The sequence below is a fragment of the Muscardinus avellanarius genome, assembly GCF_963383645.1.
Source record: "Muscardinus avellanarius genome assembly, chromosome: 22".
Lineage (NCBI taxonomy): Eukaryota > Metazoa > Chordata > Mammalia > Rodentia > Gliridae > Muscardinus > Muscardinus avellanarius.
Genome location: NC_137808.1, coordinates 6,258,272 through 6,284,311, shown reverse-complemented (window position 1 = coordinate 6,284,311; position 26,040 = coordinate 6,258,272). Strand labels below are relative to the sequence as shown.

Genomic DNA, 26,040 nt, shown 5'->3' with positions numbered 1-26,040 from the left:
GTATAGCCCGGAGGTAGAAAAGCCTCTGGGTTCCACCCCCAGTACCACAAATAAATAAATATATAAATTTCCCAGACTGTGTCAAATGACTATTTGCAAATGATTAATGAGGAAGTATTCCTTTTTTTTTTTTTTTTCAGTACTGAGGATAGAACCCAGGGGCATTCTACCTCCAAGCTACACCCCCAGCTCAGCCCTTTTTTCTGTGTGTGTGTGTGTGTGGTACTGGGGATTGAACCCAGGGGCATTCTACCTCCAGGCAACATCCCAGCCCTATTTTTATTCTTTTTTTATTTTTAATTTTTTGCGGGTCTGGGGATGGAACCCAGAGGCATTTGACCTCCGAGCTACACCCCCTGCCCAATTTTTTATCCTTTATTTTGGAACAGGGTCTTGGGTCTACTGAGTTGCAAAGGGCCTCACTAAGTATTAGCTGAAGCTGTCTGCGAACCAAGATCCTCCTGTCTCAGCCTCCCAAATGTTGGGATTACAATCCTGCACCGCCACGCCCCGTGAAAGTAGTCATTATTAACTAGGCATTGTGGCATACACCTGTAATCCCAGTATTTGGGAGGCTGAGACAGGAGGCTCACAGGTTTAAGAGCAGCCTCAGCACTTTAGTGAAACCTGTTTCAAAATGAAAAAAAAAAAAAAACTAGTTTGTAGCTCAGGGGTTGAATGCTGCTAGGTTCAATCTCCAGCACCACACACACACACCAAAAAAAAAAAAAAAAAAGACTTATTCAGCTGGCCTCCCGGGCGAATAAGAGAATGGCTGTTCAGCATTTTCAGAGGTAACCCATGGACCAGGAAAAATATTTGCACACTACAGGCGCTGACGAAGGATTATCCGCCACATAGAAAGAACTCTTAAAAACCAACAGCAAAAGCCGGCGTGGTGGCGCACGCTTGTAATCCCCGCGCTTGGGAAGCGGAGACAGGAGGATCACACAGCTTCAAGGCCAGCCTCAGCTACTTAGTGAGGCTCTCAGCAATTTAGTGAGACCCTGTTTCCAAATAAAATATAAAAAAGGTCTGGGAGTATAGCCTGGAGGTAGGAAGCCTCTGGGTTCCACCCCCAGTACCACACACACACACACACAAAAAAAAACCCAACAGCAAAAGTACAGGCAATTTCAGTTAGAAATGGACAACAAGCTGGGCGTGGTGGCGCACGCTTGTAATCCTTGCGCTTAGGAGCCTGAGATAGGAGGATCGCGCAGGTTGGAAGCCAGCCGCACTGGCTTAAGAGACCCTGTTTCCAGATAAAAATATAAAATAGGTCTGGGAATGTAGCCCGGAGGTAGAAGGGTTTCCAGGAACCCCAGTACCACCAAAAAGAAAAAAAAGAAATGGACAACAAAAGCCAGGCGTGGTGGCGCCGGTTTGTAATCCCAGTACTTTGGAGCCTGAGACAGGAGGATCAGTTTTCTCAGCCAGCCTCAGATAGTGAGGCCCTCTGCAACTTAGTGAGAACTTGTTTTAAAATAAAAAATAAAAAATAAGGCTGGGGCCGGGCGTGGTGGCGCATGCTTGTAATCCCCACACTTGGGAGGCTGAGACGGGAGGATCACACGGGTTCGAAGCCAGCCTCAGTTACTCAGTGACGCTTTCAGAAAGTTAGTGAGACCCTGTTTCCAAATAAAATATATATTAAAAAAAAAGGTCTGGGAGTATAGCCCGGAGGTAGAAAGCCTCTGGGTTCCACCTCCAGTACCACCACCAAAATAAATAAATAAATAAATAAATAAATAAATAAATAAATGAATGAATAAATAAGGCTGGGGGCATAGCTGAGAGGTAGATTGTCCCTGGGTTCCATCCCCAGTACTGCAAAAATAAAATAAAGAATAAGAAAGAATAAAAAATAGGGCTGGGAGTGTAGCTCAAAGGTAGATGTCCCTGGGCTCTATCTCCAGTACTGAAAATAAAATAAAATAACAAGCTGGGCATGATGGCACATGCTTGTATTCCCAGCATTTGGGAGGCTGAAGCAAGAGGTTCGTGGTTTGCGGACAGCCTCAGCTACTTAGTGAGGCCCTTTGCAACTCAGTGAGACCCTGTTTCTAAATAAAGAATTAAAAAAAAAAAAATAAAGCTGGGAGTATAGCTTGGAGGTAGACTGCCCCTGGGCTCCATCCCCAGTACTGCAAAAAAAAAAAAAAAAAAAAAAGTCACGTGAAGAGGCTGACTCCTAGGTGGGTGCTCAGAGGAGGTGAGCTTTCTTTTCTGTCTTCATCTGCATAAACATCAGACCCAAGGAGTCACTGAGGGTCAGTTGTGGTGGTGCACACTTGTAATCCCAGTACTTGGGAGGCTGAGACAGTGATAGGTCGGGTCCCTCCCTTCCCCTATGGGATACCTGCAGCAGGGACAGGAGGCAGAACCTCGGAAGCCAGAAGCAGAGATATCACGAGAATCCAGGTATCTCCAGGCCCCAAACATCGGGAGACAGACTCCAGAGGTCGCGAGACTACAGATGTCACGAGAGAATCGCCATGCCTATAAAACATGGGTACTCCTGCTCCGCTACGCGACTCAGCCGGTCAACCCGGACTATGCACAACTCTCCGGACGTGTGGCTTGTCGGTTCCTTCCCCCATGGCCGGCTGATTCCCTGAAGGTGCTGGGTTCTTGATTAAAGTTGTTGTTAATAACCTGGTTGGTGCTTGCCTCCTTCACAATTTCCCCAAACTCTATTTTCTACATTTCAGACAGGAGTGTAGCTCAGAGGCAGAATGTCCCTGGGTTCAATCCCCAGTACCACAAGAAAAAGAAGGAGCCGGGCGTGGTGGCGCACACTTGTAATCCCAGCATTCAGGAGGCTGAGACTGGAGGATTGTGGTTTGCGGACAGCCTCAGCTACTTAGTGAGGCCCTCTGCAACTCAGTGAGACCCTGTTTCAAAATAAAGAATACAAAATAGGGCCGGGGGTGTAGCTCGGAGGTTGAATGCCTCTGGATTCCATCTCAAGACGAGAGAGAGAAAGAGAGAGAGAGAGAGAAAGAAAGAGAGAGAGAGAGAGAGAGAGAGAGAGAGAGAGAGAGAGAGATGGAGAAGAAGATGTCGTCATCAGGGAGTTTTTTTGTTTGTTTTGTGGTGCTGGGGATGGAACCCAGAGGCTTTCTACCTCCAGGCTACACTCCCAGACCTATTTTCTATTTTATTTGGAAACAGGGTCTCACTAAGTTGCTGAGAGCCTCATTAAGTAGCTGAGGCTGGCGATCCTCCTGTCTCAGCCTCCCAAGCACTGGGATCACAAGCGTGCGCCACCACGCCTGGCCAGTCATCAGGGAGTTCTGATCAGCCCAAGTGATCCCGTGGTTTATCACAATGGCCTGAACACTTTACACAGAGGCCCTCCCCACGGCAAGGGGCTGCTGCCTCGCCACTGTTACAGATGGGGAAACTGAGGCCAAGCTGTCTCACCCTGGTCTCCAGGGTGCACATGTCTGCTGAGTCAGGCGGCCTGGGGGTTTGGGAATGCAGAGAAGCCGGATGCCACGCTCAGCCGCTGAGCTGGCCACCAGCTGTGCGCGCACCGTGGGAGGGTGGCGTGAGTCATGCCCACACCTTGGAGTGAGGTCACTCGGGTGGCACTGAGCGGGGCCTCCTCACGCCTCTGACCGGCCTGTTGTGGCCTCTGCCATCTGCCCCTCGTGGAGAGATGGGAAGTGCCCCGAGGTCGTTCATCCTTCCTGTTCCAGGTGCGTACAGAGCCAGGTGCAGCGGGAGGAGCAGGAGGCTGCAAGGCCCGGAGCGGTGATCGTTCCCTAGAGCCGGAAGAGACCCAGAGGAACGAATGGTATTGGGGAAAGCACCTACTGTGTGTCAGGCATGTATTTGTACTGGGGATTGAACTCGATGAGATGAGAGGGGCATCTATACCTCATCTATACCTCATCTATACTTCAGCCCTATCCTGTTCTTTCTATCTATCTATCTATCTATTTCTGTATATCTCTATATAATATGTATCCATCTATACCTATCTATGTATCTATCTGTATGTAATATATATCTACCTATTTATATCTATATCTATCAATCTATCATCTATATATAATAGCTATCTTTCTATATCTATCATCTATATCTCTATATAATAGCTATCAATCTATATATATATATCTATCGATATATATCTACATATATCATAGAGATAGATAGATTGATAGACAGATCAACAAGTGGCTGAGGCTGGCTGCGAACCCACAATCCTCCTGTCTCAGCCTCCCAAATGTGGGATTACAAGCATGAGCCACCACGCCTGGCCCAGCCCTATTTTTTATTCTTTATTTTGAAACAGGGTCTTACTAAGTTGCAAAGGGCCTCACTAAATAGCTGAGGCTGGCCGCGAACCCACAATCCTCCTGTCTCACTCAGCCTCCCAAATGTGGGGATTACAAGCATGAGCCCCCAGCTCTATTTTTTTATTCTTTATATTGCAGTACTAAGGATGAATTTTTTTTTTCAGTACTAAGGATGAAACCCAGGGGCATTCTACCTCTGAGCGACACCCCCTGCCCTATTTTTTATTCTTTATTTTGAAACAGGGTCTCACTGAGTTGCAGAGGGTCTCATTAAGTAGCTGAGGCTGGCTGCAAACCTACGATCCTCCTGTCTCAGCCTCCCAAGTACTGAGATTACAAGCGTGCGCCACCACGCCAAGCTAGAAAGTGATATCTGAATTGAAACTGGAGAAGTGGAAGAAAAGCTGGCCTGTGGCACATATCTGTAATCCCAGAGGATGAGGGTCTGGGGCCCATTCAGCTTAGCATCTGGCGTACCCTCTTCCGAAAGCCCTCCTGGGATCCCTGGCTCCCAAGGGTTTGGTCCCCGCAGGCTGGGCGCTCCCCAGGGCAGGCGTAGCCCGCGTTTTCTGTTTCCAGCCACCAGAGTGATTGACAAGGCCGGGAGAGACAAGGGCGGCCCCTCCCCACCCAGGCAGGACCTGGGTTTCCCACGTGGATAGGCAGAGGGATGCTCTCTAAAACCTCCTGTAGTTTTATTTATTTAGTTAGTTAGTTAGTTAGTTATTTGGTACCTGGGGTGGAACCCAGGGGCTTTTCTACCTCCGGGCTATACTCCCAGACCTATTTTCTATTTTATTTGGAAACAGGGTCTCACTAAGTTGCTGAGGCTGGCTTCGAACCAGCGTGATCCCCCTGTCTCAGCCTCCCAAGCGCGGGGGATTACAAGCGTGCTCCGCCACTGTAGTGCTTCCCCTGTAGTTTTAGCTTGGTTTCCAGAGAGACAGAAACTTAACTAAAACTACAAGCACCCCAGTCCCTGGAACCCCCGGCTTCATCTCCTGTACCTGGCTGGACCTCTGTCTCCTGGGAGCCGTGAGAACTGGCAGTCTTCCAACCTGCCAGGCGGGTTGGGACTCATGCCTGGGGCCGCACCCGTCCTCCCTTGCCAGAGCTTGGCACGCCCAGGGCAGCCCAACATCCCTGCCTCCTGGAGCCCTTGGGCACGGCGTGGCCCTGGAGGCCGCCCAGTGACAGCTGCCTCCATCTGCCCTTTCTGGGGTGTTGTGGGGAGTCAGGCAGGCAGGAAGGCCTGGGGCCGATAGCACTGACAGGCAGGCATGCCACCCGGGTGAGCCGGCGGGGCCCCAGGGCAACGTCACAGCCGCCCCGCCCTCGTCCCTGTCACAGCCTGGTCTCTCCTCCCTGACCCAGAGCTCAGCACCCACACAGTCGGTTCCCAGCTCGCCTTGCTGTTCAGACAAGCCCTGGGGCTTCAGGTAAGGAGACACAGGCTGCCTAAGCCGTGTGTGTGTGTGTGTGTGTGTGTGTGTGTGTGTGTGTGTGTGTGTGTGTTCATTTTGGGGGGATCAGGAAGACACAGGTTATCCTCGGGCATGACAGTGTATGTCTCCATGGTGGACGGACGGGGTGAGAATCGGCTGCCGGTTGAGAAGTTCATTCTCTCTCAGGGAATGATGACCAATACTCGCCTCTTGGGATGTCTGGAGACTTCTGCTAGCTAGCCTAAGCCGGCCCGTGGTGGCTGACCAGCCTCTGATTCCATCACCAGCTTGCTGCGGGACTTTCAGAAAAACCTCAACCCCGCCAAGTCTCAGTTTCCCCACTTGTGAAGTGAAGGGTCTGACTAGAGCTCCCAAGGTCCTCCTGCCCTGCTGTTTGGAAGCTGTATAGTTCAGAGGGCCAAGGTGTTTCTCCCTAGAGATCTCAGCCTCTGCCCTGTAGCCTGGGAGAAAAGTGGCCATGCTCTGTACTGCAGGAAGCCACCCAGACTACCGGGAGTGGTGGCGCACGCTTGTAATCCCTGCGCTTGGGAGGCAGAGACAGGAGGATTGTGCAGGTTCTAAGCCAGTTGCTCTAGCTTAAGAGACTCTTAAGCTCTAGCTTAAGAGCTTAAGAGATCCAAATAAAAAATATAAAAAATAGGTCTGGGAGTGTAGCCCAGAGGTAGAAGGGCTTCCAAGAATCCCAGTACCACCAAAAAAATAAAAAAAAAAAAGAAAGCCACCCAGACACCAGCTGGGATGGAGCAAAGAGGCCACTAGTACCTCCTGCCTCCGGCTTAGAGGCCCCTGGCAAAAACAGGGAGCTGGAAAGCCAGGTGTGGTGGCACATACTTGTAAACCCAGTACTTGGGAAACTGAAAAAGGAGGATCTCAGGTTTAAGGCCAGCCTCAGTTACTTAATGAGGCCCTCCACAATTTAGTGAGACCTTGTTTGTTTGGTTTTTTGGGTACTGGGGATGGAACTCAGCGGCATTCTACCTTCAAGCTACACCCCAGCCCTTTTTTTTTTTTTAATTCTTTATTTTGAAACAGAGCCTCGCGGAGTGGTCTCAGTAAGTAGTAGCTGAGACTGTCCGCGAAATCAGATCCTCCTGTCTCAGTCTCCCAAATGCTGGAATTACAAGCGTGCGCCACCGCGCCCAGCATAGTGAGATCCTGTGTTCAAATAAAAATTAAGAGGAACAGGCTGGCACATGCTTGTAATTCCAGTGCTTGGGAGGCTGAGACAGGAGGATCGCACAGGTTCGCAGCCAGCCTCAGCTACTTAGTGAGGCCTTCTGCAACTTAGTGAGACCCTGTTTCAAAATAAAAATAATAAAAGAAGCCAGGTGTGGTGGTGCATGCTTGTAATCCCAGTACTTGGGAGGCTGAGACAGGAGGATCGCACAGGTTCGAAGCCAGCCTCAGCTACTCAGTGAGGCTCAAAGCAGCTTAGTGAGACCCTGTTTCCAAATAAAATATAAAATACGTCTGGGAGTATAGCCCGGAGGTAGAAAGTTCCTGGGTTCCATCCCCAGTACCACAAAATATAAATAAAGAAATAAGTAAAAGAAAGAAAGAAAATGACTACAATGCATCGATAAAAATTAAGAAAGAGAGAGAAAGAGAAAGGAAGGAAGGAAGGAAGGAAGGGCTGGAGCCGGGTGTGGTGGCACATGCTTGTAATCCCCCGCAACTAGGGAGACCTTGTTTCAAAATAAAGAATAAAAAATAGGGCTGGGGGTGTAGCTCGGAGGTAGAATGTCCCTGGGTTCCATCCCCAGTACTGTAAAAAAAAATAAAAATAAAAAAGGGCAGGAGCTTCGAAATCTTCGCAAAGCCACCTGCTCAGGGACGCTTGTCACGCACTGGGCACCTAGGGACTGTACGGGGCACTGCCCTGCAGCCACCAAATACCACTTTCACAACCCTGGGTGTGAAGTTCTCATCTTTTTTTTTTTTCAACTAATAGCTTTATTAAGACATGATTCACATACCATAAAATTCACCCTCTTTGGTTTGTTTTTTTATTATTTTGTGTGTGTTTGTGTGTGTGTAGTACTGGGGATTGAACCCAGGGGCATTCTACCTCTGAGCCATACCCCAGCCCTATCTTATTGTTTCTTTGGGAACAGAGTCTTACTAAGTTGCTGAGGGACTCACTAGGTGGCCGGGGTTGGCCTTGAACCTGCGATCCTCCTGTCTCAACCTCCTAATACTGGGATTATAGGCATGCACTGCTCACCTTGATGGTTCCTTTCACTTAGGATAATATCGTCATTACAGGACCATCCAAGTCCTGTAATGGATCTAGTCCCTCCTTCCCCTGATGGCTGAATAATATTGCACTGTATGATCAGATCACATTTTTCCATCCTTTTACCAGCTGATGGGCATCTGAGTTGTTTTCTTTTTTTTCCTTCTTTTTTTCTTCTCTTTTCTTTTTCTTTTTTCTTTTTTTCAGTACTGGAGATGGAACCCGGGGGTATTGTACCTCTGAGCTACATACCCAGCCCTATTTTTTTTCCAGGTCTGAGGTTGGAACCCAGGGACATCTGACCTCCGAGCTGCACCCCCAGCCCTATTTTTTATTCTTTATTTTGAAACAAGGTCTCACTGAGTTGCGGAGGGCCTCACTAAAAGTATCTGAGGCTGTCCGCACCGCGATCCTCCGGTCTCAGCCTCTTGAATGCTGGGATTACAAGCGTGTGCTTCCACACCCAGATCCCCCAGCCCTATTTTTGATTCTTATTTTGAAACAGGGTCTCACTGAGTTGCAGAGGGCCTCGCTAAGTAGCTGAGGCTGTCCGTGAACCGCGATTCTCCTGTCTCAGCCTCCCAAATGCTGGGATTACAAGCGTGCGCCACCACGCCCGACTCTTTGACCACTTTTCAGCTGGGTTATTCCTCGTGGTTTTATTGTGCCTGTTCCTCCAGTGACAGTTGTGAGGCTGTGAGTGCGGATGTGACCAGCCCCAGGTCTCATAGTCTGTGAGGGGGAGAGGCAGAGTTCAGGAGCCAGCCTTGCTCGAGTTGCTATGTGACTGTATCAGTCTATTTCCGCTGCTATAACAACATACCCGAGACCAGATACCTTATGTAGAAAAGAAATTTATTTCTCACAGTTCTGGAGGCTAGCAATTGGAATCTGATAAACCAGCATCTGGCTGGGCCCTTGTGCTGCGTCATCCTATGGTCAAAGCCAGCAGGGTAAGAGGAGGTGAGAAGGTGGTACTGGGGATGAAACCCAGGGGCATTCTACCTCTGAGCTGTAGTCCCCAGCCCGAATTTTTATCCTTTATTTTGAAACAGGATCTCACTGAGTTGTAAAGCGCCTTACTAGGTAGCTGAGGCTGCCCTCCAACCGTGATCCTCTTGTCTCCCTCGATTTTATGACCAATCCGCTCTTATAACAATGAACCTACTCCCACCATATTGACGTTAGTCCTTCAACCAGGGTAGGGCTGAAGGGCTAGGCTGGGGCGATTAGGCCCCGCCCCTCAACACAATAACACTTGGGAATTAAGTTCCCAGCACCTGTACCGCCAGTACTTGAGAGGCTGAGACAGGAGGAGCACAGGTTCAACAACAGTCCCAGCAACTTAGTGGGGTCTTGTTTCACAATTAAAAATAAAATGGAGCCAGGTCTGGTGGCTCATGCTTGTAATCCCAGTACTCGGGAGGCTGAAACAGGAGGATCGCAGGCTCAAGGACAGCCTCAGCAAGTAGTTAGACTCTCATCAACTCAGTGAGAGCTTGTTTCAAAATAAAGAATAAAAAATAGGACCCAGGCTTGGAGGAACATGCTTGTAATTCCAGAATGTGGGGAGTTGAGACAGGAGGATCGCAGTTCGAGGACAGCCGCAGCTACTTAGTGAGGCCCTTTGCAACTCAGTGAGACCCTGTTTCAAACTAAAGAATAAAATATAGTGCGTGGGGTGTAGATCAGAGGTAGAATGCCCCTGGGTTCCATCCCAATAGCACACACACAAAAAAAAGAATAAAAAATAGTGCTGGGGGTGTAGTTTGGTGGTAGAATGGCCCTGGGTTCATCCCCAGTGCTGCAAAATAATAATTAATAATTAATAATAATAATAATAATAATAATAATTATTATTATTATTATTATTATTATTATATAGAGCTTGGGGGTAGCTCAGAGGTAGAATCTCCCTGGGTTCAATCCCCAAACCCACAATAAATAAATGAATAAATAAAATACAAAATATAAGCTGGGCGTGGTGGCACATGCTTGTAATCCCAGCATTTGGGAGACTGAGACAGGAGGATTGCAGTTCACGGACAGCCTCAGCTACCTAGTGAGGTCCTATGCAAATCATTGAGACCCAGTTCCAAAATAAGGAATAAAAAAAAAAAATAGGGCTGGGGGTGTAGCTCGGGGGTAGAATGCCCCTGGGTTTCATCTCCAGTACCGCCAAAAAGAAAAAAAAGAAAAAAATATATATATAGTATATAGTAGGTCTGGAGTGAAGTAGCCCAGGGTTAGAATGGCCCTGTGTTCAATTCCCAACACCGCTATAAAAAAAAAGTGCCCAACTCATGAGCTTTGGCAGACATATTCAAACCATAGTCACTATCCGGAATATATCATCTCCATTTCCAGACTTCAGGATCCCTTTGTGAAAGGGTACAATGATCCCTGTGCTGTCTTCCTTCTGGTGGGCTTGAGGATGGAGTGAAGGGGGAAGGGACAGAGGTGGGGGGCCGAGTTGGATCTGGGGGCCCTCTCAGCCTTTCACCCAGGACCAGGCCCTGTCACAACAGGAGGGCGGGAAATCGGGGCTGCACAAAGGAGATCCAGTGTAGATCCAGTTTAGCCAGAAGCCCAGGTGGAGAGCCCGCGCCGCCAGTGACTCAGCGCAGCTGAATTTTTTGAAGAAAAGAAACAGAAAGTCAGGCAAGCGATGTCCTTGAAGGGTCTTTGTCAGATGTGGGGCCGCCTGAGAGAGAAAGCCACGGAGCTTCCGACCAGGGGGCGGCCGGGAAATGGGCTTCTCCATTGAGGTGGGAGACCCAAGCCCACCTGAAGCTGAGAGGCCTCGGACAGCATTTCATCTGCCTGAGCCTCAGTTTCCTCCTGTGTGGTTAAATAAGATCCCAGCTCACGGCTGGGGTGTGGCTCCATGCTAGAGCGCTGGGCTAGCACGCTCCGGCGGTCCCTCCCCAGCACAAGAAAGAAAGAAAAGAAAGAAAGAAAGAAAGAAAGAAAGAAAGAAAGAAAGAAAGGAGGGAGGGAGGGAGGGAGGGAGGGAGGGAGGGAGGGAGGGAGGGAGGGAGGGAGGGAGGGAATCACAAGTAACATGCCGTGTTCCCTTTCTTCTTTTTGCTTCTGTGTGTGTGTGTGTGTGTGTGTGTGTGTGTGTGTGTGTGTGTGTTACTAGAGATTGAACCTGAACCTGAACCCAGGGGCCTTCTACCTTCTACCTCCAAGCCACACACCCCCAGTCTCATTTTATTTATTTTTTAAAATTTTATTAATTAATTAATTTATTTATTTATTGCGGGGCTGGGGATGGAACCCAGGGGCATTCGACCTCCAAGCCACACACCCCCTGCCCTATTTTTTATTCTTTTATTTTGAAACCAGGGTCTCACTGAGTTGCGGAGGGCCTCACTAAGTAGCTGAGGCTGGCCGCGAACCGCGATCCTCCTGTCCCAGCCTCCTGAATGCTGGGATCACAACTGTGAGCTACCACACACACCCAGTTTGCTTCCGTCTTATCTCAGCTTCTCAAGGCTCATTTTAGCTCAAAGGAAGTCACTTGCTGTGTGTGTGTGTGTGTGTGTGTGTGTGTGTGTGTGTGTGTATGTGTGTGTGTGTATAATATATATATATATATATATATATATATATAATTTTTTTCCTTTTCTCTGTTTTTTGAGTGTGAGAGTTTTCAGAATTTGAGATTTAAGAATTAAGAAGTTCCTCCCAGCAATCCCCTTGCCAGTTCCTGTTACTGTATTTGAAGTCAAACCTTGGTTGTCACATCTAAAAATCTGTAGAAGTCCTTTCTCCTGGTGGAAAACAGGTGTGGAAGAAATGGAACAAAAAAACATTCAAAAGAGCCGGGCGTGGTGATACACACCTATAATCCTAGTACTTGGGAGGAGGGTAAGATAGGAGATCTCAGGCTGGAAGCCAGCTTCAGCAATTTAGCAAGATTCTCAACAATTTATTCATTGATTTAGTGGTACTGGGGACGGAAGGAAGGGGCATTCTACCTCCAAGCTACAGCCCCAGCCCTATTTTATTTTATTTTATTTATTTTTTGTGTGGGTCTGGGGATGGAACCCAGGGGCATTCTACCTCTGAGCTACACCCCCAGCCCTATTTTTGATTCTTTATTTTGTTTTTTTTTGTTGTTGTTTGTTTGTTTTGGTGGTACTGGGGTTCCTGGAAGCCCTTCTACCTCTGGGCCTACCTCCCAGACCTATTCTTACATTTTTTTAAAATTTGGAAGCAGGGTCTCCTAAGCCAGCACACGCGGCTGGTTTTGAACCTGAGTGATCCTCCTGTCTTTGCCTCCCAAGCGCGGGGATTACAAGCGTGCGCCACCACGCCTGGCTTTATTTATTTATTTATTTATTTATTTACTTTATTAATTAATTAATTTGTTTATTTTTTTGGTGATACTGGGGATGGAACCCTTCTACCTCCAGGCTATACTCCCAGACCTATTTTATATTTTATTTGGAAACAGGGTCTCTTAGGCCAGCGAGGCCGGCTTTGAACCTGCGCGATCCTCGTGTCTCTACCTCCCAAGCGCGGGGGTTACAAGCATGCGCCACCACACCCGGTTTTAATTTTTTATTTTTGAAACAGGCTCTCACTGAGCTGCAGAGGACCTCACTAAGTAGCTGAGGCTGGCTGCAAACTGCAATTCTCCTGTCTCAAACTCCCAAGCACTGGGATTATGGGAGTCCCAAATGTTAAGATTACAAGCGTGAGCCACCACTCCCGGCTTCGTATTTTATCTATTTTATTTTATTTTTTTAATTTGGAAAGAGGGTCTCACTAAGTTGCTGAGGCTGGTGTTGAACCAGCATCCTCCTATCTCAGCCTCCCAAGCACTGGGATTGCAGGAGTACCTCAGCATGCCGGGGCTGTGTCTCAGTGCGCTGAGTTACAAGCTGGGCATGGTGGCGCACAGGTGTAATCGCAGCATTTGGGAGGCTGAGACAGGAGGATCGGGGTTCGAGGACAGCCTCAGCTACTTAGCGAGGCCCTTTGCAATTTAGTGAGACCCTGTTTCAAAATAAAAAAATAAAAGATAGGGCTGGGGGTGTAGCTCGGAGGTAGAATGCACCTGATTTCCATCCCCAGTACCACACAAACACACAAAAAATGTGCGCCATCACAGTGAGTCCCTGTGAGGTCTGGGGAGGAGTCCAAAACCCTCAGAAGATTGCCTGGCACTGAAAATCTCCTGCTCCTCACACTCCCCAAGAACCGGGTGATGCAGAAATGAATCAGCTCCAGGCCCTGTCTTGGCTAGTTCATGATCTCACAGAAGAGACAAACCTTGTCTATTTCAGACCCTGCTGAGCTCAGGACAGAGAACTGTGCAGGACTAGAAATTGTCCCTGGAGTTGTGTGGTGAGGCGCCTTGCCCTGTGGTCTCACGCCTAGTCACCTCCCAAGACTTCAGGAAAACACGGAGAACTCCAGGCATGGTGGCGCGCTCTTGGAATCCCAGTACCTGGGAGGCTGAGACAGGAGGATCACGGGTTCGAGGTCAGCCTCAGCAACTTAGCAAGGCTCTCAGCACCTTAGAGAGACCTTGTTTCAAAAGAAAAAATAAAATTAAAAGGGCTAGAGCTGGTGTGGTGGCACACCCCTGCAATGTGTGTGTGTGTGTGTGTGTGTGTGTGTGTGTGTGTGTGGCACACACCTGTAATCCCGGTACCTGGGAGGCTAATACAGGAGGGTCACAGGTTTGAAGTCAGCCTCAGGAGCTCAGTGAGGCTCTAAGCAACTTTGTGAGACCCTGTTTCTAAATTTTAAAAAATTAAATAGGGCTGGGCTATAGCTTAGCGGTAGACACACACCTGTAATCATAGTACTTGGGAGGCTGAGACAGGAGGATTACAGGTTCGAAGTCAGCCTCAGCAATTTAGAAAGACTCTCTAAGATGCTTTAGAAAGCATCTTAGACCTTGTTTCAAAATGAAAAAAAAATAAATATAAAGGGCTAGAGATGGGTGTGGTGGCACACGCTTGTAATCCTAGTACCTGGGAGGCTGAGGTAGGAGGATCACAGGCTTGAAGACAGCCTCAGGAACTCATTGAGGCTCTCAGCAACCTAGAGAGACCCTGTTTCCAAATTTAAAAAATAAATAAAATTAGTCTGGGGGCGCAGGTTAAAGATAAAATGCCCCTGGGTTTAATTCCCAGAACCAAAAAAAAAAAAAAAGAAGAAGAAGAAGAAAAAATAAAGTCTGGGAATATAGCTCAGAGCTAGAATGCCCATGAGTCCCCAGTACTGAAAATGAATAAATAAATCTCCAACATCTCCAATTAGCCAAGCATAGTGGCGTACACTATGTATCACAGTACTTGGGAGGCTGAGACAGGAGGATTGAAAGTTCGAGGACAGTATTGGCAAGTAGTGAGACTCTCATCAACCTAGTGAGATCTTGTTTCCAAATAAAAATAAAATAGGGCTGGGGATGTAGCTCGTAGGTAGAATGCCCCTGGGTTCAATCCCCAATGGCAAAAAAAAAAAAAAAACACCCTTTAATTGTATATTTCTATTTCTTTCTTTCTTTCTGGTACTGGGGACTGAACTAGGGGCATTCTACCTCCGAGCTACACCCCAGCCCTATTCTGTATTCTTTATTTGGAAACGGGGTCTGAGGCTGTCCACGAACCACGATCCTCCAGTCTCAGCTTCCCAAATGCTGGGATTACAAGTGTGCACCACCATGCCCAGCTTTATATTATCTTTTTTGTGTGCGTGTGTGTGGTACTGGGGGTGGAACCCAAGGTCTTTTCTACCTCTGGGCATACTCCCAGACCTATTTTATACTTTATTTAGAAATAGGGTCTCACTAAGTTGTTGAGAGCCTCACTAAGTAGCTGAGGCTGGCTTTGAACCTGCGCGATCATCCTGTCTCAGCCTCCCAAGCGCTGGGATTACAAGCGTGCGCCACCACACCCGGCTCTTATATACCTTATCTTGAAATGGGGTCTCACTAAGTGCGGAGGGTCTCACTAAACAGCTGAGGCTGGCCACAAACCTGTGATCCTCCTGTCTCAGCCTCTCAAGTACTAGATTACAAACGTGGGCACCACACCCAGCTTTGAATGTTTTTTTATTTGCAAAGCTTTTTATATATTTACGATATTAACTAAAGTGATATTGATTAATTATTATTCTTATTCCTCCAGGGAAAGTCATGGAGACTTCAGGACCTTCCTCCCAAGCTCAAGACGACAGTCGGGTCCACAGAGAGACAGAGGATTTAGACAGTACGTTTGCCATGTCTGGCACTCTAAACTTCTTTAACCCTTAGTAGGTAGAGACCCAGAGTGGAGGGGACAGAGAAGACCCTGGTCCACTGGCTCAAATCACAGCTGAAATAGGGAAGTAATATTATACACATGCACATAAATGTATGTGTATTAGCTGGGTATGGTGATGCATGCCTGTAATCCCAGTGCTTGGGAGGTTGAGACAGGAGGATCACAAGTTTGAGGACGGCCTCATCAATGTAGTGGGACTCTCAGCAACCTAGCCAGACACTGTTTCAAGACAAAAAATAAAAAGGGCTGCCCGGCGTGGTGGTGCACACTTGTCATCCCAGCATTCGGGAGGCTGAGATAGGAGGTTCATGGTTCACGGACAGCCTCAGCTACTTAGTGAGGCCCTCTGCAACTCATTGAGACCCTGTTTCAAAATAAAGAATAAAAAAAAATAGGACTGGGCATGTAGCTCAGGAGTAGAATGCCCCTGGGTTCCATCCCCAGTGTCACAAAAAATAAAGTAAAATCAAATAAATATATATGTATTATCCAGTCTGCCCCTCAGCACTTGGTAGCCCAGAGGGCCTTCCGTTGCTCTCCAAAATTTTAGGCTCTTGGACTGGAACTAGACAAAGCCCTCAGGGGTAGGAAGGGTCCTCTGTGGTCTCAGAACGGGGAAGCAGAAAATTTGGGGTTAATTATATCCCAGCTTCTGGATAATATACAGAGAATCTTAAAGTGGTAACTCCTTTAGAGTCTAGTGGCCTCCAGGCAGGGAAGGGGGCTTAGGAGTCTCTTTTCTGGGTCCATCTTTAGAGAGATTCCTACCTTGGCCCTTTCTAGAACCATGGGGTATCTGAGAGTGTCAGCCTCCGGCACCTTCCACCAGCCTAATCGCTCCTGAGTCTCCAATTCCACGCAGACCCCTAGGGAGGCTCTGGGGGGGTCCCTGGGTTGGAAAAGGCCGGGAACACTCACCCTCTTGTCTGTGTGTACCTCCCAGACAGACACACTGACTCCCATCAGCAGCCTGGGAAGAAGGTGGGAGTCATTTCCCAAAAGCAATATGAGAAAAAGAAGTCCTCTTCCTCGTCCTCCTCCTCCTCCTCGTCCTCCTCCTCCTCCTCCTCGTCTTCCTCCTCAGGTAGAGCAAATAGTGTGTGTGTGTGTGTGTGTGTGTGTGTGTGTGTGTGTGTGTGTGTTTTGCTGGGGATTGAACCTCTCAGTGTTCTACCTCTGAGCTACACCCCCTAAGAACTATTTTGTTTTTGTATTAATTTGAAAACAGGGTCACCCATCTTGTACCCCATTTAAGATGAATGACTACAATGCAAAAATAAAAAAATTTTAAAAAGCCAGGCGTGGTGGCGCACGCTTGTAATCCCAACATTTGGGAGGCTGAAACCTCCCAGCATTTGGGAGGCGGTTCACGGACAGCCTCAACTATTTAGTGAGGCCCTTTGCAACTCAGTGAGACCTTGTTTCAAAATAAAGAATCAAGCCGGGCGTGGTGGCGCACGCCTGTAATCCCCGCGCTTGGGAGGTTGAGACAGGAGGATCGTGCAGGTTTGAAGCCAGCCACGCTGGTGTAAGAGACCCTGTTTCAAAAATATAAAATAGGTCTGGGAGTGTAGCCCGGAGGTAGAAGGGTTTCCAGGAACCCCAGTACCAAAAAAAAAAAAAAAAAAGAATAAAAAATAGAGCTGGGGGTGTAGCTTGGAGGTAGAATGCCCCTGGGTTCCATCCCCAGTAGTGATGATGATGATGATGATGATGATGATGATGATGATGATAATAATAATAATAATAATAATAATAAATTGCTGATGGCCTGGCTAATTTACTGAAGCTGGCCTCCAGCTTGCGATCCTTCTGCCTCAGATTCCCAAATACTGGGATGACCGACAGGTGTGTGCCACCACACCCAGCTGATCTTGTCTTCATTTTATTATTAGTATTACTGGGAGTGGAACGCAGGGGCTTTCCTCCCTCCGGGCTATACTCCCAGGCCTATTTTATACTTTATTTGGAAACAGGGTCTCACTAAGTTGCTGAGAGCCTCACTCAGTAGCCGAGGCTGGCTTTGAATCTGTGCCATCCTCCTGTCTCAGCCTCCCAAGCGCGGGGATTACAAGCGTGCGCCACAACGCCCTGCTTGTCTTATCTTCATTAAAGTCTCATGAAGTAGACAAGGCCGCAGAAGACAGGAAATAAAAAGGAATATTGAGAGATACAGAAAGGGGCAGGAGGCAGATCCCCTAACCCCGGTTCCCTAAGCAGGGTTCCTTCCTCCCCAGAAGCGAGGTGCTGGAATGACCACAGGGCCCACATACTGCTGGCGCCTTCCAGCCCGAGGCTCTCCTACAGCTTATGTTTGTTTTCTGCAGAGAGCGGCGATGAGGACAAACAGCCCAGAGTTCCTGGAAAACATGGACGGGCCCGGGGGGCTAGACACCCCCACAGAGACGGCCCACCTGGTAGGCAAGAGGCTTTACCATTCTTCCTCGGTGGGTTCGACTCACTGTTGAATTTCTGAGCTTGCCGGTGGAAAGATGCTCCTCACATGTATTATAAGCATCTTATTGTTTAAAATAGGAGACAAACAGGAAATAGCCTAATGTTTGCCAACAGGGAAATAGATCATCAAAGTTACACGGTCATGGTTATAGCTCTGTGTCCATTCGTCCTTTTCTGGGGATTGAACCGGGGCATTCTACCTCCAAACTACACCCCTATACCTCTTTTTTTTTTCTTCTTCTTCTTCCTTTATACACCCTCAGCCCGATTTTTTAATTTATTTTCTCTCTTTCTTTCTTTTTATTTTATTTTTTTTTATTTTTTTCGGCACTGGGGATGGAACCCAGGAGCATTCTATCTCTGAACTACACCCTCAGCCCAATTTTTTATTCTTATTTATTTATTTGCGGGTCTGGGGATGGAACTCAGGGACATTCGACCTCTGAGCTACATCCCCTGCCCTATTTTTTATTCTTTATTTTGAAACAGGGTCTCACTGAGTAGCTGAGGCTGTCCACGGACCATGATCCTCCCGTCTCAGCCTCCCGAATGCTGGGATTACAAGCATGCGCCACCACACCCACACCGGGCTTGTTTTTTTTTATTTTTATTTTTATTTTTTTTGCAGTACTAGGGATGGAACCCAGGGGCATCCTACCTCCAAACTATACTCCCAGCCCTATTTTTGTTCTTTATTTTGAAACAGGGTCTCACTGAGTTCTGGAGTGTCCTCACTAAGTAGCTGAGGCTGGCCGCAAACCTGCTGTCCTCCTGTCTCAGCCTCCCAAGGACTGGGATTGAGAGAGTGAGCGTGGAGCACCACTGCCGGCTCCCATTTCTTTCTTAGTAAACGGCACATAGTCACCTCTGGAAGGGCTTCAAGGGATAAGAGAGTAAAGGAAAAGCACTTGGCAGGCTGTCCTGGCGTCTGGCAGACCCACCTGCCTCACCCCGGTGTGGGGCTGTGCTGCCTTCTGGGGTCTCAACTTCAAGGGAGATGGAAGGGGCCAGGAGGCCGGAAATACAGCTAATAAAGGGGGTTTGTTTAGCCAGGCGTGGTGGCGCACACTTGTAATCCCAGCATTCCGGAGGCTGAGACAGGAGGATCGCGGTTCACGGACAGCCTCAGCTACTTAGTGAGGCCCTCTGCAACTCAGTGAGACCCGGTTTCAAAAGAGCAAATAAAAAATAGGGCAGGGAGTGTGGCTCGGAGGTCGAATGCCCCTGGGTTCCATCCCCAGACCTAAATAAATAAATAAATAAAATAAAATAAAAAATAAAGGGGTTTGTTTCCACCCAGGTGCAGAGCATGAGGACCCTGGCTTTTTGAAAAATGAACTTCAACTCTATGGAGGTAACTGGTTGTCTAGTGGCCTGGGAGGAGACAGAATAGGGAAGAAATGAGGGCTTAGGACATGGCGGGACCAAAAGAAATCCAGGAGAGTGCGGATGTATAGGTGGTGCACACCTGTCATTCCAGTACTTGGGAAGCTGATACCGGAGGATTGCAGGTTTCAGGTCAGGGTCAGAAATTTATCGAGGCCCTCAGCAACTTACTGAGACTCTGTTTCCAATAAAATAAGACTGGGGGGGGGGGTATAACTCAGAAGTAGAATGGTCTAGGTTCAATCCCCAGTACCACACACACACACACACACACACACACACACACACACACACAGCAAGCTGGTCCAGTGGCACATACCTGTGATGCCGGTACTTGGGAGGCTGAGATAGGAGGAGCGCAGGCTCAAGGCCAACCTCCGCAATCTAACAAGGCCCTCAAATTGACCCTGTTTCAAAATAAAGAATTAAAAAATGGAGCCAGGTGTGGTGGCGCACACTTGTAATCCCAGCATTCGGGAGGCTGAGACAGAAGGATCGCGGTTCGCAGGCAGTCTCAGCTACTTAGGCCCTTTGCAACTCAGTGACACCCTCTTTCAAAATAAATAATAAAAAATAGGGGCGGGGTGTAGCCTGGAGGTATAATGCCCCTGGGTTCAATCCCCAGTACCAAAGAAAAAAGGAAAAAAAAGAATAGCTGGGCGTGGTGGCGCACGCTTGTAATCCCCACACTTGGGAGGCGAAGACAGGAGGATCGCGCTGGTTTGAAGCCAGTCTTGCTGACTTAAGAGACCCTGTTTCAAAAAAAAAAAATAAATAAATAAAAAAAATATATATAATAGGTCTAGCTGGGCGTGGTGGCGCACGCTTGTAATCCCCACACTTGGGAGGCGAAGACAGGAGGATCGCGCTGGTTTGAAGCCAGCCTTGCTGACTTAAGAGACCCTGTTTCAAAAAAAAAAAAAAAAAAAAAAAAAATATATATATATATATATATATATATATATATGATAGGTCTGGGAGTGTAGCCCGGAGGTAGAAAGGTTTCCAGAAACCCCACTACCACCAAAAAAAAAAAAAAAAGAATAAAAAAATGGAGTTGGGTGTGTAACAGAGATAGAATGCCCCTGAGTTCCATCCCTAATATCGAAAAAAAGAAAAAAGAAAACCCAAAAAACTGGCTTCTCACAGGAAATTGGAAATCACATTCAACAGAGCAGGGGTTCCTGGAGACGCTTCCATGGTGGGCGGGGGCTGCCCCGTTAGATGGAGCAGGAACCCTCCAGCCTGCTGCTGCCCCCCCTGGCCCCCAGCAGCAGTTGTGGGAAGTATCTAAGAAGGCCCAGCTCCTGGTGGTGACTCGAGTTTTCCTTCTGCGCAGATGCCCCTGGAGAAATGATCACCTCTGGAGAATCAGGTAAGTGTCCGGGCAGAGGAGAGGGCTCCTGGATTCTGGTGCTGAGGGAGGTCCTGGCCTGGCCTCTCTCCCGGATCCTACTAATGCCCAAGTGTCCAGCTGTAAGAGAAGATAATTTCAGAACCACTAGGTGTCCACCTCTCTGACCTGCCTGGGCTCAGCAAGCAGGTCACAGCCTGAGAGACAGGGTCTAAAAACTGGGCCTGGTGATGCATATCCGTAATTCTAGTACTTGAGAGGCTGAAACAGGAGGTTGCAGGTTTGAAGCCAGCCTCAGCAAGTTAGTGAGACCCACAGCAACCTAGAGAGACCCTGTTTCAAAACAAACAAACAAACAAACAAACAAACAAACAAACAATAGTTAAGATGGGCATGGTGGTGCACACTTGTAATCCCAGCATTTGGGAGGCTGAGACCGGAGGATCGTGGTTCGCAGACAGCCTCAGCTATTTAGTGAGGCCCTCGCAACTCAGTGAGACCCGGTTTCAAAATAAAGAATAAAAAATGGGTCAGGGGGTATAGCTCAGAGGTCGAATGCCCCTGGGTTCCATCCCCAGACCTGCAAAAAAAAAAAAGTTAAAAAGGTCTGGGGGTGGCCAGGCATGTTGGTGCACGCTTGTAATCCAAGCATTCAGGAGGCTGAGACCAGAGGATCGTGATTCGTGGACAGCCTCAGCTACTTAGCAAGGCCCTTCGCAACTCAGTGGGACCCTGTTTCAAAAATAAAAAAAATAGCTGGGCTTGATGGCGCATGCTTGTAATCCCTGTGCTTGGGAGGCGGGGACAGGAGGATCACACAGGTTCGAAGCAGCCGTGCTGGTTTAAGAGGCCCTGTTTCCATATAAAAATATAAAATAGGTCTGGGAGTGTAGCCTGGAGGTAGAAGGGCTTCCAGGAACCCCAGTACCACCAAAAAATAAATAAATAAAAAGACTGGGGATGTAGCGTGGAGGTACAACACCCCTGGGTTCCATCCCAAGTACCACACAAAAAAAAATAATAAAAATAAAAATAAATGTGGAGGTGTAGCTTGGAGGTAGAATGCCCCAGGGTTCAATCCCTAGTATGAGGAAGGAAGGATTGATTGAGGCTGGAGATAAGAGGACTTCAGCCAGCCATGGATAGAAAGATGTTTTGCTGGCTGAGGATTGGACAAGGCCATCAGCGTCTTAGGTCACCTGTGGCTTCCCCAAGTGGAGGCACCTGTCAAGGGACCCCATGCTGGCCTGGCACTAACACTGAGTTTCTGTATTCCAGGACTCCAAAGGCGAGACTCCGACTTAGCAAGGGGTAAACGCGCATGCTCAGAAGAAAGCCTGGATGCCCTGGGATGGGAAAAGGCCCCATGGGCTCAGAGGGCGGGGCAGCACCCGGCCAGAGGGGAACCATGATCAGGAAAGGTGCCACCAGCCCAGGCCTGGGAGGGAGGAGGGTGTCCGCAGGGGCCAAGACAGCCACCCACCTGCATGGTTTTGCTTGGCTGCCCCTACAGGGAGTATCCTTTGACCAGTTTGCAAAGAGGCATCCCGAGGTCCATTGTCAGTGAGCAGGGAACAGAAAGCCCTGCCCACCGCCCTCATCCCAGAGAAACACAAAACATAGCTCTCTTTCTCTTTCTTGTTCCCAAGGAGAGGTAGAGGCCTCTGAGTTACGAAGGCTGAACATCAAGAAAGATGGTAAGAGCAGGGCATGTTGGTGCACAACCTGTAACCCCAGGGCTTGGGAGACCGAGATGGGAGGATCGCAGGTTCACGGCCAGCCTCAGCTACTTACTGAGACCTTCAGCAATTTAGCCGAGACCTTGCTTCAAAATAAAAAGTAGCTGGGCATGGTGGTGCAGGCCTATAATCCCAGGATTTGGGCCACTGAGACAGGAGGATAGCAAATTTGAGGCCAGCCTCAGCTACTTAGGCCCTCAGCAACTTACTGAGGCTCTCCGTAAACTAAAAGAGGCACTGTTTCAAAGTAAAGGATTAAAAAAAATAGGACTGGGGGTGTAACTCGGAGATAGAATGCCCCTGGGTTCAATCCTCACTCCTGCAAATAAGTAAATAAATATAAAAATAAAAAGTAAACCCGGCGTGGTGGCGCTTGTTTATAATCCCAGTACTTGGGAGGCTGAGACTGGAGGATCACAGGTTAGCAGCCAGCCCAGGTACACAGTGAAGCCCTTTGCAACGCAGTCAAACCATGTTTCAAAATAAAGAATAAGCCGGGCGTGGTGGCGCACGCTTGTAATCGCAGCATTCGGGAGGCTGAGACAGGAGGATGGGGGTTCCCGGACAGCCTCAGCTACTTAGTGAGGCCCTTTGCAACTCAGTGAGAATCTGTTTCAAAAATAAAGAATAAGGCCGGGCGTGGTGGCGCACGCTTGTAATCCCAGCATTCGGGAGGCTGAGACAGGAGGATCGCACAGGTTAGAAGCCAGCCTCAGCTACTTAGTGAGGCTCTTGTCTGCAACTTAGTGAAACCCTGTTTCCAAATAAAGTATAAAAAAGGTCTGGGAGTATAGCCCGGAGGTAGAAAGCCTCTGGGTTCCATCCCCAGTACCACCAAAAAAAAAAAAAAAGAATAAAAAATGGGGCTGGGGTATAGATCGGAAGTAGAATACCCTTGGGTTCCATCCCCAGTAAATAAATAAATAAATAAATAAATAAATAAATAAATAAATAATAAAGCAAGGGAGTGCAGGAGGAAGGCAGGAAGGAGGTCGTAATTTCGCAGCTCTGCCTCCACAGACGAGTTCTTCCATTTCGTCCTCCTCTGCTTTGCCATCGGGGCCTTGCTGATCTGTTACCACTACTACGCAGGTAAGGGGCTTGGGGACGGGGCGAGCAGGTGGGACGGGGCGGCCCGGGGCATTCGGATCTGCAGCTGACCATTCTCTCCTTGGCTGCTTCGCAGACTGGTTCATGTCCCTTGGGGTCGGCCTGCTCACCTTCGCCTCGCTGGAGACCGTGGGCATTTACTTCGGGCTGGGTAAGTCTCCCCCATCACCACCACAAGCAACTAGCCGCACGCATGCGCACCGGCTCCTGCGGGGTCCGCGGCTGGACAGGCTGGCTGGAGAGGCACCATCTTAAGATTATTATTACTTTTTTCTTTTTTTTTTTGACGGTACTGGGGATGGAACCCAGGGATTATTCTACCTCTAAGCTACACCCCCAGCTTGCTTGATTTATTTATTTATTTATTTATTTATTGTGTGTGTGTGTGTGTGTGTGTGTGTGTGTGTGTGGTGCTGGGATAGAACCCAGTGGCTTTCTACCTCTGGGCTATGCTCCCAGACCTATTTTCTATTTTATTTGGAAACAGGGTCTCACTAAGTTGCTGAGAGCCTCACTCAGTAGCTGAAGCTGGCTTTGAACCTGAGCGATCCTCCTGTCTCAGCCTCCCAAGTACTGGGATTACAAGCGTGCGCCACCACGCCTAGATATTTATTTATTTATTTATTTTGCAGTACTGGGGATGGAACCCAGGGGCATTCTACACTCAAGCTACACCCCCAGCCCTAAATATATATTTTTTATTCTATATTTTGAAGCAGGGTCTCACTAAGTTGTAGAGGGCCTCGCTAAGTAGCTGAGGCTGTCCACGAACCCCGGTCCTCCAGTCTCAGCCTCCCAAATACTGGGATTACCAGTGTGTGCCACCACGCCCGGCTTATTATTACTTTTTTTCAAGTTCCTTATCTGAATGTTTTCTTTCAAGGTCAGTGTGAGGTCGTTGGCAAGACCTCATGGAAAATTGGGCAGCTCCATAAGCATGCCATGAAAACAAATTAAAAAAAGCAAATTAAACCAGCCAGGTGCTGAAAATGAGTTAGTTCATGGAGCTGGGGGCTGAACAGTGGCGGTTTCCTGCCATGGTTTTTGCTGTCAGTGACTGTTGGTTTTCATAACAATAACTAATAACTCTAGTACTATCATCTAAGCATAGCCTGGAATTCCACAGGGACTTCTGCCTCTGAGCTACACCACCAGCCCTATTGTTTATTTTCACTGTGAAAGGGTATCACTATGTTGATGATGATGGGGGTGTAACTTTCTGAGGCTGGCCTCGAACCTTCGATCCTCCGGTCTCAGCTTCCCAAGTGCTGGAATTACAAGTGTGCTCCATTCCGCCTGGCTGGTTAGAAGTTTGTGTGCTTTGGCCTTTGTCCCAGGGTGGACAGCTGGGAGGGTTTCACCCTGGATTCTTTGACAGGGCACAAACCTGACTTGACTTTTTCTTTGTGTCTGAGCAGTGTATCGGATCCACAGTGTGCTACACGGCTTCATCCCCCTCTTTCAGAAGTTGAGGCTCATAGGTAACTTCTAAATTCTGCTCATGTTCACCCTCTCTCCCTAGCAAGATTTCCTTCCTTCCTTCCTTCCTTCCTTCCTTCCTTCCTTCCTTCCTTCCTTTCCTTTTTTCCTTTCTTTCCCTCCGTCCCTCTCTTTCTTTCTTCCTTCCTTTCTTTCTTTCTTTCTTTCTTTCTTTCTTTCTTTCTTTCTTTCTTTCTTTCTTTCTTTCTTTGTGTGTGGTACTAGGGTTGGAACCTGTCTTGGCCCCCCAAACACAGGGATTACACGCATGCACCACCACACCCAGCTTTATTTTATCTTTTAAACAGGGTCTCACTAAATAGCTGAGGCTGGCCACGAATCTGTGACCATCCCTGCCTCAGCCTCCCAAGTACTGAGATTACCAGCGTGGGCCACCACACCCGGCTGGATTTTCATTTTTTTGTTGTTTTGTTTTGTTTTTTTTGTGGCATCAGGGATGGAACCCAGGAGCTTTTCTACCTCCGGGCTATACTCCCAGACCTATTTTATACTTTATTTGGAAACAGGGTCTCACTAAGTTGCTGAGAGCCTCACTAAGTAGCTGAGGCTGGCTTCGAACCTGCGTGATCCTCCTGTCTCAGCCTCCCAAGCGCGGGGATTACAAGCATGCGCCACCACGCCTGGCCTTTTTTGGGTAACTTTGTTCCCACCCTGTGCCTTAGACTAGAGAAGCCAGGTGGCTGTGTATCTCTCTGCTGGGGAAAATAGCTATCTCCTGTTATCCTTCTAAGTAATAAGGGGAAACTTAGTCGCTATGACCACAGGTCACGGAGCCTGTCAGTGGCTTTAGGAATGGTTTCCAGGCCTGAGGGATATTTGGGCAGCTGGGGCCACGGTGAGGACAAGACCTGGCTGGATCCCAGACAGTCCTGCGGCTTTGTCTTCTAGGGACCAGGAAGACCGACTGAGGCCATTGCCAAGTTTAATCACCACTGCATCTGCTGAGCCCACGAGGACAGAGCGACACTCTGGGAGACACACAGAGGTCAAGGGAAAGCCATAAAGACAGCTCTTTCTCCTCCATGGACTGTGAACACCGGCACCAGCGCGGCACGGGGATCATTGGGCGCAGCAGGCAAGCCAGCTGCCGGGATGGAAGGCAGAGAGGGCGGGCGCCTGGACCAGCAGGAAGGACGTTGTTCTCAGGGACCCCTGAGCCCCGAAGGCTGGGATCTGTCTGGACCCTGGCT

At 48.4% G+C, this 26,040-nt stretch overlaps 1 protein-coding gene across 1 annotated transcript; it reads left to right on the top strand.

Moving 5' to 3' along the window:
* Nucleotides 1-15,171: 15,171 nt before the first annotated feature.
* On the top strand, nucleotides 15,172-24,842 carry TMEM40 (transmembrane protein 40; the record flags this gene model as incomplete). Its single annotated transcript, XM_080718158.1, has 9 exons — nucleotides 15,172-15,250; nucleotides 16,248-16,388; nucleotides 17,632-17,721; nucleotides 20,487-20,522; nucleotides 21,780-21,812; nucleotides 22,151-22,198; nucleotides 23,261-23,332; nucleotides 23,427-23,501; nucleotides 24,769-24,842. Exons 1-9 carry the CDS (start codon nucleotides 15,178-15,180, stop codon nucleotides 24,840-24,842), a joined length of 642 nt encoding a protein of 213 aa, XP_080574284.1. The 5' UTR covers nucleotides 15,172-15,177.
* Nucleotides 24,843-26,040: the final 1,198 nt, after the last annotated feature.